General features: G+C 42.7%; 1 protein-coding gene across 2 annotated transcripts; it reads left to right on the top strand.

Moving 5' to 3' along the window:
• LOC143741257 (uncharacterized) lies at positions 1 to 10,787 on the top strand. 2 transcript variants are annotated; one of them, XM_077233678.1, is made up of 4 exons: positions 1 to 213; positions 7,570 to 7,726; positions 7,823 to 7,942; positions 10,676 to 10,787. In XM_077233678.1, the coding sequence occupies exons 2-4, from the start codon at positions 7,576 to 7,578 to the stop codon at positions 10,738 to 10,740; spliced, it is 336 nt and encodes a 111-aa protein (XP_077089793.1). In that variant the 5' UTR covers positions 1 to 213; positions 7,570 to 7,575; the 3' UTR covers positions 10,741 to 10,787. The 2 variants fall into 2 exon arrangements, with proteins under 2 accessions (XP_077089793.1, XP_077089794.1); XM_077233679.1 differs by having other exon boundaries at positions 1 to 324.
• Positions 10,788 to 22,145: the final 11,358 nt, after the last annotated feature.

The raw sequence follows: 22,145 nt of genomic DNA, 5'->3' as shown, positions 1-22,145 counted from the left end.
TCTTTGGAGATATCTGCATTCAGCTTTGTGACTAGGAAGAATTTCAGTGTAGATATCTTGAATGAACATTCTGACTAGTCGAAATTATTTTATAGATATCTTAATTGTGTACTCAAACCACCCCTTTGCTAAGCCCCGCCTTTTCTAACCATTTAGTCTTCGAGGAGCGCGCCAAAAAATCTCAGAACGGCAACGGCCTGACCTGGTTTTCAGGTAATAAAATTACTGTAAAAGTAACTGTGTAAGTTATTAACACTGGAATAGTAACTGCTTTATTTGCAAATCACGGGATTGTTTTGCGTTGTCAATTAACCGTTTACTAAGGTAAGTTGTCAGAGATACCGTCGTATCATCTCATTAGCCCCATAATAAATACGTTTATGTTTTTCATTTTGTCGTAATGTTTGATAAATTGTAATATCAAAGTGATATATCAGACAGAAGTTATCTGGTGTAGGCTATTTTTTAGATTTTAAATGTTTATCCATGTTTACATATGGTCGGATTTGCTCCATTTAACGTTAGTCATTACATGTCAGTGGAAATGTCTTCGGATTTCGTGTAGGAACGTAAACGAGTAAGTTATTTATTGTAGCGTTTTGACCAATGTTAATAAAATGGCTATCTTATTTGGCTCCATGCGTCGTCATGTTCGATGCTGGTAATGTATAATTTTCTCTTATCTTTAAATATAAAAATGTGGCATATTGCTGCAAAGGTATGTGCTGGTGTAGGCAGTGAATAATTCCACTTTGCAATGTACGTTACAGTAGCAGCTATGCTATCTCTTCTGTAGAGTGACCATTACGGGCCATTTCTACGTCTAAAATATCCAGGTTTTGTTTTCCTGTTGCTTACTTTAATGTCATAAGCTGATCGGTCTGTGCAGACATGATTCAAGACACAACCAAGAATGAAAACAGAAAAACAAAATCTTGATATTTAAGGCAATATTGAATTCCTGGCTAAGATGCGTTTGAGAAAACGACTCGGTTACTAACGTAACCTCGGTTCCCTGAGAGGAGGGAACGAGTATTGCGTAAGTAGCTTACGCTATGGGAAAACTCCTTTTCTCGAGAATATTGAAGTCTTTATGTAAAACGCATTGCAGCTGCACAGCTGACAGCAATGAACGAAGGAAGCTCGGTCATTGGCTGTGCTGCGGCAACTTGCTCGAACCAATGACGGGGCGACTCTGAATGCGCGACCAATTAGCGCGCTTCGCGCCCGCACGCGTCAGAGCCCGCCAAGATGGGCGTGGCCAAGAGCTATTTATTGGGCGCCCCGTCATGAGAGTTCTTTAGGTTAAAACGACTGAAGCGAACTAACCAAGCACAAGCACGGCAGCTTACGCAATACTCGTTCCCTCCTCTCAGGGAACCGAGGTTACGTTAGTAACCGAGTCGTTCCCTTTCGAGAGGTCTCTCCTATTGCGTAAGTAGCTTACGCTATGGGAACACCATGCAAAACGCCGTGCGTGCTGAACTTCGCCTTATGATAGCCAGAGGCAGGTGCCTGAGCTGAAAAGCAAAATTATCATCCAACTAGCTGGCAGAGGCGAGCTTTATATGTGGGAAAAATACAGAGCGGCTAGAAGGCGCTCAGTGTGACACAAGCACATACATAATCTAGATACGAACTCGTAGTTCAACTAGTATCATGCTGATAGTACATTGGAATGCAATGTCGGGACCTGTAGGTTGTAGAACCTGATAAATGTGGACGGTGAGGCCCAGCCTGCCGCCGCACAAATACCCTCGATCGGTATCCCGCTTGACCATGCCCAGGAAGAAGCCACACTCCTGGTGGAGTGTGCTTTGACTCCCCAGGGGCATTGAAGTCCCTTAGCTTCATAAGCCAGCGCTATAGCCTCAACTATCCAGTGAGAGATTCTCTGCTTTGAAACGGCGGAACCTTTCGTACGGCCGCCAAAGCATACAAACAGTTGTTCTGTCTGTCTGAATAGGGCAGAACGCTCCAAATACACTCTGAGAGCCCTAACGGGGCAGAGTAGATTAGCGTCGAGTTGGTCTGCTGGAGACGATAGCGCAGTTAGGGAGATAACCTGTGCTCTGAAGGGAGTGGTGAGCACTTTAGGAATATACCCATGTTTCGGTCTAAGGACGACCCTGCAGTCGTTAGGTCCGAATTCTAGGCAGGCAGCGCTTGTTGACCGAGGCGAGTGCCAGCAAGAGCGCAGTCTTGAGCGAGAGCTGTTTAAGGTGCACGGTTCGGAGTGGTTCGAACGGGGGCCCTTTAAGAGCGTCTAGGACAGTAGCTAGGTCCCAGATCGGCACTGAGGGGGGGCGTGAAGGGTTCATCCTCCTAGCGCCCCTTAGGAAACGAATAATTAGGTCGTTTCTTCCCAATGGACGTTCCATTACAGGGTTGTGTGACGCTGTGATGGCCGCCACATATACTTTGAGCGTGGAGGGGGTGCGGCCCGCCTCCAGAAGCCCTTGTAGAAAAGCGAGTACGTTCGTAATCTCGCATGTCTCAGGGTTCAGGCCCTTGGCATTACACCAGTCACTGAACACATTCCATTTCTGGGCATATAAGCGTCTCGTGGAGGGCGCCCGCGCCTCAGCGATGGTTTTTAGCGCTCCGCTCGTGAGGTTCCTGGGAACCCGTTGAGGGGCCATGCATGAAGGGCCCACAGATCGGGGCGGGGATGAAATATCATCCCGCTGGCCTGACTGAGGAGGTCTGGCCTCAGTGGAATCGGCCGTGGTGCAGATTGCATTTGCATCAGATCTGGAAACCATGTTTGGTTCTTCCAGAGTGGGGCTGTCAGAAGCACTGCGTTTTTCTCCTCTCTGACCCGACTGATGACCTGTGGCAGCATCGCGATCGGGGGAAAGGCATATAAGGGGCGGCTCGGCCAGCTCTGGGCGAGCGCGTCCGTGCTCTTCGTGAAGAAAAGAGAGCAGTGTGCGTTCTCCTTGGGGGCGAAGAGGTCAATCTCCGCTTTGCCAAAGGTTTTCCATAACCATTGAATCATCAGCGGGTTGAGAGCCCATTCTCCTGGGAGAATCTTGTCTCTGGATAGCATGTCTGCCCCCTGGTTCAGGGCGCCTGGCACATGCGCTGCTCTCAGCGAGCGCAAGTTGTGCTGGGACCATAAAATGAGTCTCCTGGCCATTGAATGCATGGAGCTCGACCTGAGTCCACCCTGGCGATTTATGTACGACACTACCGTCATGTTGTCCGTTCGGACCAGGACGTGTTCGTTTTTTAGATGTGGAAGCAGGGCTCTGAGAGTCAAAGCGACCGCTTTCATCTCCAGACAGTTTATGTGTAGGCGCTTCTCCGGGTTTGACCAAAAGCCGGAGACAGGCCTGCCCTCGTAAAGGGCCCCCCAACATATTTTGGAGGCATCTGTCGTTATCATCTTTCTCCTTGTGTTCACACCCAGACTCACGCCTGACTGGTACCAGTCGGCGGCTTTCCAGTGCGTCAGGGTTTTTATACAGCTGTGGTTCGCTCTGATTAAAAAGTGGCCTGAACGCCACGCGTGAGTAGGGACGCGGCTCTTGAGCCAGCGTTGGAGAGGGCGCATATGCAACAATCCTAGCTGGAGTACGGCCGATGCTGAGGCCATGAGACCGAGCATCCTCTGAAACCGCTTGACGGGGGCGCGCGCGCCCGCCCTGAATGATGTTGCAAGGCGCCGGATGGTGAGCGCGCGCTCTGATGAGAGACGCGCTGTCATTTGCATCGAGTCTAGAACTATTCCCAGGAAAGAAATCCTCTGGCTGGGAGATAGTATGGTTTTTGCAAAATTGATTCTTAGACCCAGGCATTCTAAATGGCTGATAATCCAAGATCTGTGTGTTATTAACTGACTCTCTGATTGTGCTAGGACCAGCCAATCGTCGAGATAATTCAGTATTCGCACTCCCCTTCGTCTCAAGGGGGAAAGTGCTGCGTCCATACATTTCGTGAATGTACGGGGAGCCAGGGACAGGCCGAACGGAAGTACTGTGTACTGGTAAGACTGTCCCTCGAAAGCGAATCTCAGAAACAGCCTGTGATGAGGCGCTATTGGAATGTGAAAGTAAGCATCTTTCAGATCCACTGAGAGAAACCAATCTCCTGGGCGTACTTGCGCGAGGATATGCTTGGTTGTTAACATTCTGAACGAGCGAATCATTAGTGCTTTGTTCAGGTGTCTGAGATCTAGGATGGGGCGGAGACCACCATCCTTTTTCGGGACGAGAAAATAGCGGCTGTAAAAACCTGCCTCGCTCATAGAGGGGGGAACAGTTTCCACAGCGCCCTTTTTTATTAGTTTGCGCACCTCGGTGCGTAGAACCTGTGAACACTCCTTTCTCACTTTCGTCTCGACCACAGTCGTAAAACGTGGTGGTCTGCGAGCGAACTGGAGCGAGTATCCGTGCTTTACTATATTCAATACCCATTTCGGCATATCTGGAATGTTTTCCCATGCCGCTGCGTGTACAGATATGGGCTGAATACAGGCTAGGGGCGGGCCGCTGTGACGTAGGGACCCGGCCAGCGAATCGCCTGAGCTCGTAGCTCTCAGAGGCGCGGGCGCGCGCTGAGCAGCTGAGTGAATTGGCGCGTGTGTGCTTACAACAGCGCGCGCTATGTCTGTAAAACTCACAGCCTGAGCTGGGGTTGTGTTTGACACTGTAAGGACAGTGTTTATAAGTGGGGGTGCATAAACAGTGGTAGGCACACGCGTCACTTTTATAATGTTTCCCGCTTTTACTGGGGATGAATTCATAACTGTGTGAACAGTGCTTGTGTGTAGTGGTGCGTACATGACCGTAGGCACGTGATCTACATTCATGGGGCGCGCAGCCTGAGCTGGGAATGAATTTGGCACTGTTTTGACAGTATCTGGGAATGCACACTTTGTGAACATGTGAACCCTTAGTGACACAGGCAGAAAAAAAACTCTTTTTGTGTTTTCTGTGCGTCGCCGTAAAAACGGCATTTGTTTGCAGGTGAGCAAGCTCTGTGACTGGCCCATTGACTGCTGTATGGACATTTCCAGCCGCCTGTAAGGGGACTGGGTAATGTTTGAGCTTTTGCAGAGAGAGTGGTCCGGCTTTTGCGAAACACGCACTCTCTCTTCTCATTCCTGTGGCTAGGACGGCTTTCGAGGCTCAGGGTTCAGCACAATCTTGGGCCGAGGACCCCGTCGCTCAGGAGGCGGCTTGCGGTTGCTGGAGCGCGAGCGGCGTCGAGCGTCAGCATGAGGCGCGGGCTGAGAGGCGGTGGGAGCTGTTCTAGCCCGCTGCGGCTGTGGCGGTCTCTGTCTGCTCTGCGATGAGCTGGAGCGCTTGGGCAGGAAATGGCACATAGCTTGTGAAGCGTTCTGGGCCTCAGTGAAGCGTTCGGCGAAACCTTTAACCGCCGGTCGAAACAGCCCGCTGGTGGAGATAGGCGCGTCGAGAAACGGCGCCTTATCCGCGTCCTTCATCTCCGTCAGAGTCAGCCACAGATGGCGCTCGAGAACAGTCAAATTAGCCATGGCGCGGCCAATAGACTGGGCGGTGGCCTTCGTGGCTCGCAGAGGTATATCAGTTGCGCTGCGTAGCTCCTTAAAGGCTTCGGGTTCGGGGCCAGACTCGTCCATAGAGCGGAGAAGCTTAGCTTGGAACACTTGAAGTACCGCCATTGAGTGAAGCGCTGATGCAGCTTGGCCGGCGGCGGCGTAGGCGCGACCGGCGAGAGCAGAAGTAGTGCGGCAGGGCTTCGAGGGGTGGGAAGCTTTGGCTTTCCATCCGGTGGTGGAGGGCGGGCAGAGATGATTGGCCACGGCCTCCTCGAGGGGCGGCGTTCCCTCGTAGCCTCTTTCCTTCGCGCCGTCCACAGAGGAGAGCGACAAAGAAAAAGAAGGCTTCAGACGCGCAGAGTGGGGGGCTTTCCATGACTTGGTGAGTTCGTCATGAACCTCCGGGAAGAAGGGAGAAGGCCTTTGCCGAGGGGCCTGCTGGCGCCCCTGCAGAAACCACTCATCCAGTCGGCTTCGGGTTGGTTCTTCGGGAGAAGACCAATCGAGCCCGAGGTCCTCTACGGCCTTCGAGAGGACGCGGATAATCTCCGTATCCATGGTGGAGCCCCCGCTCGTGCTAGCTAGCGTCGACGGGGCGGGGTCGAGAGTGGAGCCCGGCCAGTCGTCCGATGCAGCATCGATGGACAAGCTGTCATCCATTCCCCCATCGTCCTCGGACGCGCCGAAAGTCACAAGGCCCACCGCTCTGCTAGAGGGGTGTGGGTCCGGCTGGGTGAACTGAACCGGCGGTGGGGAAGGTAAGAGCGGCGGTGAAGCACGCGGAGACTGGGTCGGCGTGACGTCACTGAGCTCCGGTTCAGGAAACCTCTGTGAGCGGCGCTTTTTCTTAGTGCGCGGCTCAAACAGAGGGGTGGGGGCGATTGGCTCGCTCACGGCGAAAACCGCGAGGCGAGCCCGCAGTACGGAGAGACCCAGGTCATCACATTCCGGGCATCCGCCCTTGGTCAAAGCAGCTTCTGCGTGGTCCCAGCCCAGGCAGCGAGCGCAGATGATGTGACGATCCCCGTCCGGGAGACGGTCTCTGCACGACGCGCAGGAAGGCATTTGAAACAACGCCTCAGAAAATTGCTCTTTTACAAGTGTCGCCGGGCGAACAGATGTAAAGATACTTGCGTGTGTGGCACGCCGGATGGCTCAGTAGGATGGCGTTCGAAGGTGGCTGAAGGTGCCGACGTCCTCGTATCAATCCCGCTGGTATGCTTTTCGACGGCGGCGAAGGCTTCAATAATCCGGAGGATCCAGCGAAGAAGGTGTTCGCTGAAGGAGATTAAATCTAAAGAACTCTCATGACGGGGCGCCCAATAAATAGCTCTTGGCCACGCCCATCTTGGCGGGCTCTGACGCGCGCGGGCGCGAAGCGCGCTCATTGGTCGCGCATTCAGAGTCGCCCCGTCATTTGTTCGAGCAAGTTGCCGCAGCACAGCCAATGACCGAGCTTCCTTCGTTCATTGCTGTCAGCTGTGCAGCTGCAATGCGTTTTACATAAAGACTTCAATATTCTCGAGAAAAGGAGTTTTCCCATAGCGTAAGCTACTTACGCAATAGGAGAGACCTCTCGAAAGGGAACGTATGTTTACCGTATGTTCTTTTTTTTTCTAAAAGTTTTAAGCCAGTTACAAATTCTAATAGTTCTTGATTTGAATTAAAAATATTTTTTTAGAACAATGTGTATAAAGGACAAGATCCTTTTAACCAAACAGGAGTAATACAATTACTGAAAGGCCCGAGTTCATGTCATTTGTATGTTAATAATATAATATGATTTAGGAACAAGAGGAATCAGTGATTGTTTAATCTGTATTTATGACATCTCCCTCCAAGGAGACAAACCTGCAGTCATTTAATCCACTTTAAACCAGTATATATTTAGTAAAACAATTATTTGAATAATTTTAACACGGCTTTTGACAATTCTGTACATGCTCATCCACACAAATCCATGTAATATGTACGTTTAATTTTAATTTGGTTCATTATCACATTTTTTAAACTTTTTCTACCAAATGCAATGTTTCTCTCAGCCTACCATGTCATCAGATCAAGAGATGCCGCCAGCGATCTTTGACAGAATTTTTAACAGCATCTCAAGAGCCAGACAGCAGCTCTCAGCTAGCACTAATAACAACCTCCTTACTTCAACTAGACGCCTTTTCCGGCGTCAGGTCCAAGGACTTCACAGTAAGTCGGGCTTTGCTATGGTAGCCATTTGCATAATTAACAGTGATTTACCAATGTTTAAGATATTATTTAACTGTGTATTTTTGTGTATGCCAGGACCACCGGGAAGGCAAGAAAATTCTGTCTGGCAAATACACCTTGTCCTCCTCTCTGGCCCAGATATTGAGATTTTACCATCTACAACAGAGCTTGAACGGGTTGCGAACATGGGATTGGGTAAATAAATACTTGATACATAAGGATTTCAGATGTAACACAGTGTTATTTGAATTGTAATTCCAAAATAAATTTCAAAACCATTTTGTAACGGAGGTTGCTCAAAACATTAGCTTATCCTGTTTATTCATAAAAAGAAATTACTGTCATGACAGATCATAAAAACAAGTATTTAGAACTCTTGTTTTTTTATTTTTTTTCTATAATTTAGCTTTTACACTCTAAGACTCCAGTAGGTAGCTTTTGTAAACAAATATTTGTTAAAACTGTCATTATGTCCTGAAAGTAGAATATCAGACAGATAATCTCTGAAAAAAATCAAGCTGGGGTGGTGTGAGAGACCCGGGTTCGAATCCACTGTGAGACACCAATGTGTCCCTGAGTAAGACACTTAACCCCTAGTCGCTCCAGAGGCGTGCGACCTCTGACATATATAGCAATTGTAAGTCGCTTTGGATAAAAGCGTCAGATAAATGTAAATGAAATGAAAAAGCTCCTCTGGCTCCTCCCTGTGGTCCTACTGCCATTTGCAGAAATACATCGCTCCCGGTCAGATACAACCAATCAGAGCCAGGAGGAATGTCTTAGCAGTGTCAATCACGCCTGTGTACGCGCTGATCACCCCTCTCTTTTGCTCAGCGCGAGCGCCGAGCGCGTACCATCGTTCGTGACTCTCCTGTTCGAACTCGTTCATCCAAATGAATGAATCTTTTTTCGAGTCATTTCGTTCATTCAACGAACGAAATGACTCGAAAAAAGATTCGTTCATTTGGATGAACGAGTTCGAACAGGATCACGAACGTGCATCACAGAACAGAGCAAGGCGAGCATTTGTGCTTATAAAACTTAAAGTTTTTTATTTATTTATGAAATGACCGATCGTTTCGCTAGATGGGCCCTTATTCATCGTCTGGTATTGTTTAAAGCCATTTAAAAGCTGCACTGAAACTGTCATTTGGTCCTTGAAACGTTTGTGTCCTATTGAAGTCCATTATATGGAGAAAAAGCCTGGAATGTTTTCATCAAAAACCTTAATTTCTTTTCGACTGAAGAAAGAAAGACATGGACATCTTGGATGACATGGGGGTGAGTAAATTATCAGCAAAAGTTTTTTTTAAAAGTGAACTAATCCTTTAACATTATGTTAGTAGCTATTTATAACTTATAGAAAGAGTGCAACCTTATAAAGTTACATGTATTGCAAAATACATAATGATTTGAGGACCAAGTTTGTAGTCAAAGTATGGGCAGACCATAGTCAATGTAAAGCATATTGTTGATGTTTCGTCCATATAAGTGAATGTTCCATAACTGTTTATAATCCGCCGGCATCGGTGGTCCTGCTTACTTGCCTGCGCGTTCACGGCAGGCTCCGCTGTGGGGGAGGAGCTGTAGAGGGAGGGCTGTAGCACAGCAGAGAGCAAGGGGGTTGGACCCGTAAGTTGTGCTTGTTCAAATTTTCAGGCTAAGTCAACATTTTCTCAAAACTCCCTACTGCAGCTTTAATGCACAGATAATTTGATTTGATACACAGTATCAGATTGTTTTGTTTCATCCATTGCTATGGTCATCATAGTCCCTTGGATTTAGCTGCACATTTCAATGAGTTTATTAAAGCAAAAACTTTTTATTTTGTAGTTAGTAGCATGAAAACCTTAATACAACCTTAAAAAAGTGAGCAAAGATTGCTAGTATTATAATCATTGAAGCTGTTTATTACTTTAGGTCAATTTGAGGTATGCAAAGTAATACACTTTCAAAATCTCATAATCAATGGAGCTCTCTACACTGCAATGATTTTCTTATTATACTTTCTTATTGTATTTTCTTGGTGGGCATAAGCTGTTTTTTATTTTATGTTGCTTATGTGTATTTTCAATTTTGTAGGTAGACCCCTGCATGAAACAACAGGGAGAGGAATCCAACGATCAAAAATTCAATTAAATTGGACTCTGTCTGAATTAAACAATTTTGTCTGCCAATGCTACCCAACTGTGAATTTAAACTTAATAGGTTTTTATTTGGCAAGAGCAGGAAAAGGACGGAAGATAGAAAAAGTGCATGCAAATAGTGTGAAAGACCTAAAAAAAGCAATTGTAAAGAGCAGGCTCTATATAGTCCCAAGAGCTGAAGTTTCACAGGTATGACTTCACTACATTTAAACAAAGTCCAAGGGCCAGATTTACTTTTGCTCCAGCACAACCCTCCTTTGTCATAACCAAACTTTATGATGTGATGTTCGTCAATGTACTAGTATTTCTCAGAACTTTACACTTCCATCAGTGCATTGTGTTCTCATGCTAATTTTTCCTGCTTAGTAAATCTGGCCCTAAATGTTTAAATGAACGAGACATTTCTTTAAGACATCTTCAGTTGAATTGGCTTTTAATTTAACTTAAATACAAATGATATGTTTCTGCACAGTGCACATTAAGGCCCGGTTTCACAGACAGGCCTTAGCTTAAGCTAATAGGCCTTAGTTAAAATGATGTGCAAGAAAATGTTACATGTGTGCATATTGTGAAAGAACAATGGAGCTGACATATTTTAACATCTGTCAGAGCAAGATATTTTCAGTTGAGACAGTTCAAACATGCATTTTAGTCTTGGACTAGCCTTAAGCCTTTTCTCTGAAACCAGGGGTTAATGTTAGGTGACAGTTCAAGTAACTTCTTTACTGTGCAGTAACTCTTAAAAAATTCTTTGTCATTGTATTTTTTTGTCTTCTCTTAGGTAATGACACCATCCGCAGCCATTCCCCAGAACTCACAACAATCATCCAGCACTACAGCACTTGATGAAACCTCCTTCAGTGCTGAGACTACAGAATCTGTAAATGTCTGTGTGAGTGAAGTTATTTAATGTAATTTTATGTAAATCACCCACAGAACTGTATAATCCATCAGTGCATTTATGGGATTGTGTTTTTATGCTAACGAGAATACTTTTTGTTTGTTTGTTTTGTTTTTGTTTTTTGCACACAAAAAGTATTCTCGTTGCTTGATAAACTTAAGATTGAGCCACTGTAGTCACTTGGACTATTTGAACGATTTCTTTAACAACTTTTCAGGGCCGGCAAGTTTCAATCCCTTTGAAGCCTATGCAGGAGTGATCCAGCTCAGATTAAATCACAAATATCTTAATTCATGTTCCAAAGATGAATGAAGGTCTTACGGGGTTGAACAACATGAGGGAGAGTAATTACTGACAGAATTTTCATTTTGGGGTGAACTATCCCTTTAAAATTTAATATTAGCCTACCTTTTTACACAAAGTAATTTTAGGTAGTTACAACTGAGTACAGCTTTTATAAATTTAAAGTTTCATTTAAGAAGCACCTTGAAGTCAAATATGTTTGAGATGTGCATCCATTGCAAAATAAAATGCATTGTTCTGCATTATGCACGTTCGTGTTTATTGTAGAAAAACAGTGTTACATTGCTAATTTTTAACTGTTTGTTCAGGTTCTCTCACTTGTACACCAGCTTTTCATAGAAAATCATTTTTTCAATGTCAGCATCTAAGCATCTATTAATTCTTCAACAGAGCATTCTTGTAGTTAAACCTTTTACATATTAAAATATTACAAAAGAATGACATTCTTTATAACACTCTAATCTGCAACACTAGTTTGCCAAAACATTAGCAATTTCTGCACAACATACCTGAAACTTAAGCTTCAAATCTGCAATATGGTCAATAGCATGGGAAACCGTTTCCATTTGCTGAGGAGTAAGGTTAATTTGAGGCTGTTCAACAGTTATAGCTGGGATTTCTTCATTTTCAGCTGTGGGCAAAGACTCAATGCCATGTTGAACCAGGAGTTCATTAAAATGTTCTGGCCTGTAAAGATCGTCTCCAAACACATTGTTGATGGCTGTGCTGTCAGTTCCTATCAATGACAGCATTCCTTCTGTCCATATCTGTGTTGGTGTTTTATTGTTTTCTGTCCGCAAAGCATGGTGATCCCATGCCTCTTTGAAGTGCTGTAGTCTAGCTTGGATCTGTGGAAGAAAAACTATGCTGTGCGAAACTTTGTGAAGGTCATTGCTGGGATCAAGCAGTTCAGAATCTTCAAGACTGTAGAACATGCTGTAGAATGATTGTAGCACATGATGTAAAAATACATCCCTCCACAAACGTTCTATCCTTTGGTTGTGAACAGATTCCCCAGTAATGTGACTCCGGCGCTGAAGTCCTTGTACAAGGTTCATAAACAAGGCCACTTGTAAGTTCTCACCACCGTGATCTGACCTTACCCTAGAGGGCAGACCGTAAAGGCATGTTGCTTGAATAAACTGAGACAGCACAGTTGTTGGTGTTGCAATTTAGGTATGTGTTAGTCGGGAATGTCCATCGATTGCACCATGAATCACAAAGCCCCATCTAAAAGTAAAAATAAAAATACAAAATGTAAGTTAAATATTATAGGTAGTAAAGTGTGAAGAACAAAGAGGTCCTACAGGTCCCACTTTTTTACAGTTCCCAGGTTTCTGTTATGCTGGACGTCACAAAAAGCACTTTAAATGTAATTGTGAACAAATCTTTTTCTTTTTTTTTACATGAATAAATGATGAAAAAAGCAGGGTCTAATAATCAAGAAATGGGGAAGTGTAGGGCAACATAATAGGGATTATAGGAGTAAAATACAAATATCACTAACTTTACAGAATAGACTGAGCTGATGTGTAAAACTATACTCAGGCTCGGCACATGATACTATATAAAATATAATTCAGGGCTCAACATTAAGGCTTTTCATGTGCTTGTCATTCGAACAAGTAAATCGGTCATTCACTTGTTGATTTTTTGTGTGTGTGTGTGTTGTAAATACAGTTTATTCTGAAGCAATATTCTCATCAGTGTTCGGTCATCTTTTACATATTTAAATCTGCATATTTATGATATTTTAACCTTTATAAAGAGCATTTTCCCCTAATCGGTTTAAAAATACTTCATCTTTCATTTTAAATTCTTAAATTTGATCAATAAATTAAATTGAAATAATACGAAACTATATGGCTGTTACCAATCAAATTAATTAATTTACACTGAAATATTACAACTGCATTAAATAATGTTAAGAGATTATTTTAAATATTTTTTTTACAAATAGAATGATAGCCTACTTTTAGCCACGAAACTAAACCACCAGTAGGGGGCGGCAGGTGACCCTCATAATGAGTGAGTTAATGAGTCATTTATTCAAATGATTCGTTCAAACGGCTGAATCGTTCAGGAATGAAGCAGTTGTTTAATCGGTCATTGAATCTTTGACTCAACCGATTCATTCAAAGCGCTGAATCATTCAGTAATGCGGTTATGTTTTCCAGTGAGATGCGCTGTGGTTCTGCTGTGATCTTTGTTTGCAACTATTTTCGCTGCTCAAATAGAACAAAAACAGTCAATATTGTGTCGAAAATGTAAGTGACTTGATATGCTTAAGTGTATCATAGAAATTTGCCTCCAGAAATTTTTCATAGGGGTGGCCAGATGGGGCCACTTAAAATCTTGGGGTGGCACACCAAAACTATAAACCATAATTTCAGAATTTTATTCTACTGTTGTAGTACACCGGCCTGTAGAAAACTATCAGAAAGACTTAAGGAGACTCCTACTGATATACTTTGGTTTATTGTGTTATATTTAATGTTACTAATGATATTAGTAGGGCCCTATAATATATATTATATATAATGATATATATTATATAGATATGATCAAGGGCCCTCGCCCCGCGGCAAATTTCCAGATACTTACATAATTGTGATGAATTTAATCCTTTTTAAGTTATTATTTTGCAGTGTAAGATTACAGTTAACACCTTTAAATATTACATAAATGTATTAGGCTATTAATTTTTAATAAACTTAATGAGTGTATAAATCAGCGGCAAAAAGTAATTCTTGAAAAAATCTGCACAGTAATTTTATAAAATCTAAATATGTTTATAAAAACAAATTACTATTAGTTCTCTTATAAAATTCAATCAGGCAATCATACATTTCACAATTTTATATTTAGGCTATATATTAATGTCAAGAATTCAGAAGTGCATATCCTACACTACAAAGAAATAATATACAATTAAATTATGCTTATTTTAAATGTATTGAGCAAGCTAGGTATAACAAAATATATTGGCTTTTAATAATATTTCAGTGCGCAAACCCATGATAACATGAAAAACAGAGCGCACACAGCGTGTATGCGCATCGCGGGATTCGCGGGTGCAGAATGATGTGCTCAAAGCAACATGGAGTCACAGTGTGCAGCGCTGCGCTGCTTATGCGCATTTAAAAGTTTACGTCACAAAGCGAAGAAATGTCGAGCGCACAAATCCTAGTGCGATTTGTTCCTTTGTTTCACAGTTTTAAATCCCAGTTATTGTGCGTTTGATGCCGATTCATAGTCCTTGTGATGTGTGTGATCTAGCAAGCACACGGTAGTGAGTCGTTTAAAAACAGCAACAAACTCCAACAAAATAAAGTAATTGTATGCAAATCTACAGCCTTTTATCTACAGATCATGCATTATAATGTGAATATATCATATTGGAGAGAGTTTTACCGTGCATCCAAGAGGCGTGCGCGCTGTTTGAATATGAATGGAGAATGATTGACAGCCGCAGAGGAGGGAAAACGACTTTCCGTATAGCCTACTTTAATGATGTAAATAGACTTCTGTCCCTCACATTAAGCTGTGGAATGACTTCAGATGACTTTATCAGGGTCACCCAAACTGACGTGAAAAAAGCGGGAGGCGCCGAAAAGCGCGCTGTTTGCATCCCTGCTTGTCAAAACGTGGCAAAGACACATCAAAAAGCTGCTGTAACAGTATACTGTAACCAAGGGAGGGGGGGGGGGGGGGGAAATATTTTCGATTTGAATCCCATTTCCTGCATTTACAGATATTTGGGGACAATGGTGATACAAAATCCAGGAAATCATTTGATTATAATGGTAAATTCTGCCAAAAATAATAGTAGGCTATGTATAAGAAAAAGGTGTTTTACTTTCTTTATTGTTTAATAGGGGCCGATCGCCAAGACTTAAGAGAATAATTTTATAAAGTAAAAAATGTTAGCTATTAATTTGTTGTGTGTAAATAAAATTTAAATAATGTGAGACTCAATTTCCACTGTAATGTAGAAACAACATAAAGACAGAATATTTTAAATAATTGTTTAATGGCATATTTTTATGAATGCTGGTAACACCTCCCCCCATTTTAAACATTTATTAGGCTTCAAAAAATAGTGAAGAAAGTGACCTTAAAACAAACCTCACATGAACCCATAATAGATGTCATATTATGTTGACTTTCTGTCTAACAGCTGTGCCAGTTTCCTGTCTAACATGTATGAAATATACTGTACAGACATTTCAGAGCTTATAAAACTGCATAAATTATAAATTAAATATTAATTTAAATAAATTAATTTAAAATATATTTTACTTGATTAATCAGTTCTTTAGTCAAGAGCAGTGAGTAATTTTCTATTTTCCCTTTGTTCTTTGGTTAACTTTACTGACAGAGAGAATGGGTGGCTGCTGTCACTTTAAGATCTGCCGCTGCTGACAGGATCTCACGCGTCTCATTCTCGCACTACTCTTTACTTCCATTTAAGATTCTATTGAACCGAGCCTACATAGGCCTACCGTGCACCCCCCCCCCCCCACCCCACCTCCCAACAAAACCATACTTTTTTGAAAGGTCTGGATGTGTAGAATATGAAACTGAATGTTAACATTGAAAATTTTGGGTTGCACTACCTGTTTTAGGCCTGTGAATAGGGAAACCCTAAAAAACGATTGTAAGCGATTTTAACACGTCGAGATTGTCCTAGTCAATCAGAACAGCTTTTAGGGGACCCAATACACACTCACACTTAACATATGATGACTTAGGTCAAATATCTACCATGCTGCTTATTGGTAGGTGTCTAAAATTAACATAGTTAAGGCTTTATGTTGATATAATGAGCCCATTTCATGCATAGGCCACGACCTAGATTCGCCTATAATACACCCCAACCCCCTCCCCTGACAAAATCATGCTTTTCTGAAAGGTCTGGATGTGTAGAATATGAATCTGAATGTTAACATTGACATTTTTGGGATACACTACATGTTTTAGCCCTGAATAGGGAAACCCTAAAAAACGATTTTAAGCTATTTTAACACGTCGAGATTGGCCTAGTCAATCAGAACAGCTTTTAGGTTACCCAATACTCTTACTACACTACATTGATAGTTACTTTAAATAGTTGTTTTTAATTATTTTTTATTTAATATAGTTAAGGCCTTGTATGGATATAATCGATCAAGGTCAATTTCCACAGTATCAGTTAATATGCTAACGTGCTAACATTCCAACCCTCATTACCCTTTCCATCAAAGGTGTGTGGCTCACAAGTCATTTCATTGACAAATCAGAAACCTGTCTGGGTTGTTCATCCAATGACAAAATAAGATATTTGTTGAATTTTCATTAATAGTTTCCTCTGTGTCAGACAGGTATATAAAGACTGTCCTGAAAGACTGTTCTTACTCACACAGACATATCCTCCAAGTCTGTATCCTCTGCCTATACAGCAAGAAATTTGTTTCACTGAATTGCTCGATGTTTGATATTTTAGTTTACAATTTAATATAATTGACCCGTCTTACTACACTACATTGATGCTTACTTTAAATATTTTTTTATTATTATTTAAAATGACATTTCATAGATTAATAGATATATACTTTATTCATCCCAAAGGGAAATTTTAGACGTCCAGTAGCTTATACATACACACACACACACACACACACACACACACACACACACACACACACACACACACACACACACACACACACACACACACACACACACACACACACACACACACACACACACACACACACACACACATATCTCATACACATAGATAATCTAGTCGGTTATGTAGTTGGTTTTTCAACATAGCTGAACTGCTCAGTTATGTCTGAGTCAAGACATGAGTCAGTGGGCCAAGTGACTGCAGGTCCTTCAAAGCATAGGGGATGTCATGGGACAAAACCAAAGTCCAGAAGCATTGTGCATGTCCCTGGTCTTGTATATGGACCACTCGTGCAATTATGGGCAAACGCAGATTCTGATGCAAGATTAGCCAGAATGAAAGAAATACGTTACAAGAGATTAGCTGAACCACTGGAATCTGCTCACAGAATGACTGTAACCTGTGAACTTATACCAGACACCATTACAGAAGGTGATGGATATCACAGAGAATGCTACCAAAGATTCACCATGAATCTCAAAAGACTCAACCAGAAGCCTGAACTATTAGCAGCAAGTTCAAGGCAAAGTCAGAGGGCCTCAACTGGTGACAAGGTGCTCTTCACACCTGACTGTATATTCTGCAACTCAATTACACGGAAGAAGGTAAAAAATAAAGGGATATGGACGACTGAGGGGTTAAGAGAGTTTGAGTGTGATGGGTGGAGAACAGTCCTCAAAGTTGCAGAACAAAAATTTGATGAAAATTTGCTTCACAGAATTAGAGGAAAGGATCTATTTGCAAGCACAGAAAACAAGGCCAAACAAATCCAACTAGTAGAAGCTCACGGTGAGGCATTTGGTGCTGTATCTCGAGTAATTGACAAGGAAATCATCGGCAGCAACAAAATGATGAAATTGACTGATCTGACCAAAATCTACATAGCTCATCTGGAATGCACAAACTTCCCCAATCCCAAATTTCGTGGGGAAAAGCTCAAAGCTAAGCTAGAAACACATGGACAATACAAGGAAAAGGTGGCATTCTGCAAGCTAAACAAAAAAGGCCGTTTCTCGACATACATTGTGTACAACTCACAAAGTGACATTACAAACCTAGTGCAGTGTGCATATGAACTTGGTTCCAAAGACATGATCCAGGAGACTGGCCATTATCTACATGAGGAGATTCTGGAAAGCTTTGCAAAAGCTGATGAGTTGAGATGGCCACCCTCTGCCCAGGATCTTGTAAGCATGAACATTGTAATTCCATCTAATTTGGAGACATTTCTGTGTCATGTGATATGTGGCAAACCAAAATCACAAAGCTCCAAAATGAACAGGCTTTTAAATTCAATAGGGCAAGACATATGTCACGCCACAACAAATGGAGAATGGAAACTTCCAAAGCATATGCTTATATGCATGACACTTAGACACCTTTTCAGGAGTGAAAAATTAATTACCCTATTTAATCGATTGGGCCATTCAGAGAATTATACGTTCTCCCTTGAACTGGAAACTGCACTTGCTTTTGTCTACACAAATCATTAGATCACCAGGAGCCCCTTCCATTTTCCACTTAGAATTTTATCATTTTGATCAGTTGCTCAACAACTTAACTGGAATGGATTCAATTCACACTGCACATGGCATTATGTTACAAGGACATAGAAGGCAAGCCGGAGGATCATGGCGGAGTCCGTATCGATATTCCATCCACTTCATCACTTCCATTCCAGGAAAACAAAACGACGTTCTTTTGAGCAGGAGTCAGCTGAAGCTCTTCCTGACTGCTATATTACACAACGGAAAAGTCCTCAAATAACCATACACCAAAGAGTAATTCCTGATGGTGAGAGGGCTCTTCAAGATGCTACCATGAAGCACTTTCTGTGGGTCTTGATCCGTACAGCATGCAGCAAATCAGATCAACAATTTCCAGGATGGACAGGTTTCATCACAATGTCAGGACGAACCCCTGAAAGTCTGACAACTATTGATTATTACCCTGTTATTCCAAGCCCAATTACAGACTACAAGACAGTAAAAGAATGCCTTCGATATGCTGAGGAGGCCCCACAGCAGAAATCCAACAACAGTATGTTGTTACAACATTCGACTTGGGGGTATGCATGAAAGCATATCCCCTGATTTGGAATGATCAATCTAGGTATGACAAACACATAATATTGATTGGTACATTTCATCTGGCTTGCGCATATCTGAAGATGGTGGGCAAGAAAATGGATGGATCGGGTCTCTCTGATATCTTGTTGGAAGCTGGGCTGATTGCATCAGGTTCTCTTCAAGGTGTCCTTACTGGTAAACATTATGACAGATCACTACACTGTCATAACACAGTATTGGAATGTCTTGAAAGACTTCTCCTATCACAATACCTCACAAGTATTGGAGAGAAAGAAGTATTCTCTCAATTACCAGAGGGATCAAAGGGGATACTAGATGAACTGCTGAAAGCTCCTTCTAAAGAAGCCTTAGATGCAACAAGGAATGATGTTCCACTGCAGAAGTACATCGAAGGATATCAACAGTTTCGAGAGAGTGTAAAAGCTGGACATCTAGGGAAGACAGCACAGCTATGGACATCTTACATGGACCACATCTGGTTGGTACTGTCTCTCATCCATGCAGTGAAACATAATGATTTTCTCCTTTATGCTCAGTGTTTGCACCTTATGGCAGACCTGTTTTTCAGCTTTGGAGGCCAGAATTATGCCAGATATCTCTCTTACTTCTCCATATTCATTGCGAACATTGAAGTTTCACATCCTGGAGCCACAGAGTTGTTGAAAAGAGGGGCTATTAGCGTTGCACATTCCTTCATTCCAGGTAACCGTTGCGCCGTAGATAAAACTATGGAGGAGACCTTCATGCGACATGCTAAATCTCATGGGGGTGCTGGTGGAAATTTTGGTGTGTCAGGAATTCTGACAAATTATGATGCCTACCAACGTTGGGTACGAACAACCCATGCTAGATCTCAGTATGTTAACGCAACCCTCAGTATGGCTGACATGCTGTCTGGAACAGCTGCAGAAACCAAGCATCATGAGCTTCGTCCAGCTGAGATGTTGAAGAGTGAAAAGTTGGTGAGAAAAACAATTGAGGCAGTGGAGAGCTTCCTTAACCCTTTTGAGTTGGGAAGCACTGACAACTTGTTTATTCTTTCTTCTGGTGCTGCAGTATCTGCTGAGGTCCAAAGAGATGTTTTGAGAGCTGAACAAGCAGGCAAGGTTGCCAAGGATGTTTTTATTGCGACACGCCTGGAAAAAGGTTGTGACTTCTTTGAGCCTATCAAGCGCCTTGGCCTCAAAACCTTCACGGACATGAACAAAAAGAGCAAAGTTACAACAACAACACACAAAGTAATACAGTATCAGCAGCAAGGGAACATTACTTTCCAGTTGTTCATGAAGTCCCAACAGCAAGGTCTACAATTGGACATGAGGGAACTACTCACGTACCCCTTGACTCCTGTGCCGTACAGTATAGGCACTGCTGATGGTTTCTTGTCCAAAACAGATAAGTCAAAGTCATTTGCTTACCTGGTAAAAGACATTAATGATGCTGCCCTACCATCCACAGATGAAACTCTTGTAATTATTGATGGAAATGCCTACTTTTACTTCTTGAAGGAGGTACCAGGCAGCTTCAATCAGATATGCAGTAAGGTGTTTGACATGATGCCAAAGACAGGCAATGTTGTGTTCAGCACAGATAGTTACTTCCCCAATTCTGTGAAAACAATGGAAAGACAGAGGAGGGGTTGTGGTCAAAAGCTTATCATAAAAGGTGAAAATACCAAAAGGCCAGCAGATTGGAAACAGTTCCTCGCCAATGATGAAAACAAGCAACAATTTATTGCACTACTCACCCGCCTTTGGAGTGAAGACTCATATGCCAGGAAGCTACATGGGAGACAAGTGATCATAACCTGTGAAGGAACAGCATATCTGCTAACGTCTGAAGATGGCAGCTCAACATGCAGAACAGAAGTCCTGAGCCTTAAGTCTACCCAAGAAGAGACAGATTCTAGAGTCATTCTCTACTGTGACTTTGCCAGAGACAACAACTACAGCAATGTTGTCGTTAAGAGTCCTGATACTGACATATTTTTCATCTTGTTACACTATGCTCTGGCAATGTCAGACTTAAATATTATGTTTCACACTGGCACAGGAAACAAGAAAAGGCTCATTGATGTGAGTGAAATGTCTCGTAGTTACTCTCAGCAGCATTTGACAGCACTAATGGCACTTCACGCCTTCAGTGGTTGTGATACCACTAGTGCATTCAAGGGGTTAGGCAAAGTCAGGCCATTGAAAACCCTCTCTAGGATGCCAAAGTTTGGAGAAACTCTTGCCAGGCTGGGAGACACATGGGATGTACCGAGGGATCTCTTTGATCTCCTCAATGAGTTCACCTGTGCTCTGTTTAGTAGACCACGAGTACGAAGTGTTGATGAGTTGCATTTCTTGCGAATGAGTGAGCTGTGCTCCAAAGATGACAAGCATCTAGCCCACTCAAGAAATGTGGACCTGGCTACACTCCCCCCATGTGGGAGGAGTTTAGAGCAACACATCAGGAGGGTTAACTACCAGGTTGGAATATGGAAGGTGGCCCATATTGCCAACCCTGACATCCCTGATGCTTGCAATGGACACGGTTGGACACTGGTTGACCAAAAGATTGAGCCTCTGTGGTATGAGGGATGTGTTCTCCCACAGCAATTGGCAGATATCATTGAATCTGTGAATGGCAGGGATGAGGAAGATGAATCAGATGATGATAGCGTAACAGATGAACAGTACTTATCTGATGATGACAACTCTGAGTCAGACCAGGATTGAAAAACAGTTTGAGTGTCATGTTGCATGAAAGATACATGTATTTTATTGATTGGTAAAACATATTACCCTAATAGTAGGTCATTATACCTACTATTTGTTCAGTGTTTCTTTGGGAAAGGGAAGCTATGTATGCTGTAGTTCTCTTACAGCATGTGTTTGTGTGTGTGTGTGTGTGTGTGTGTGTGTGTGTGTGTGTGTGTGTGTGTGTGTGTGTGTGTGTGTGTGTGCATGATGTATATAGTTCTTGTGTGTTAATGTGTGTTCTTGTGCATTTGTGTGTGTGTGCGCATGCAGTATATAGTTATTTTCAATGCTGTATGTAGTTCTTGTATATAGTTATTGTGCGTTTGTGTGTCTGTGTGCATGCTTGCATGCTGTATATAGTTCTTTTCCATGCTGATTTTAGCTTTTGTATATAGGCCTAGTTATTTTGTGTGTCTGTGTGCATGCTGTATATAGTTATTTTCCATGCTGATTGTAGTTTTTGTATATAGCTATTTTGTGTGTCTGTGTGCATGCTGTATATAGTTATTTTGAATTTGTGTGTGTGTGCATGCTGT

The sequence above is a fragment of the Siphateles boraxobius genome, unplaced genomic scaffold (genome assembly GCF_051911475.1).
Source record: "Siphateles boraxobius isolate OS27281-9 unplaced genomic scaffold, OSU_SipBor_1 183, whole genome shotgun sequence".
NCBI lineage: Eukaryota > Metazoa > Chordata > Actinopteri > Cypriniformes > Leuciscidae > Siphateles > Siphateles boraxobius.
The sequence above is the reverse complement of the archived record's forward strand: the minus strand, read 5'-3'. Positions and strand labels throughout refer to the sequence as shown.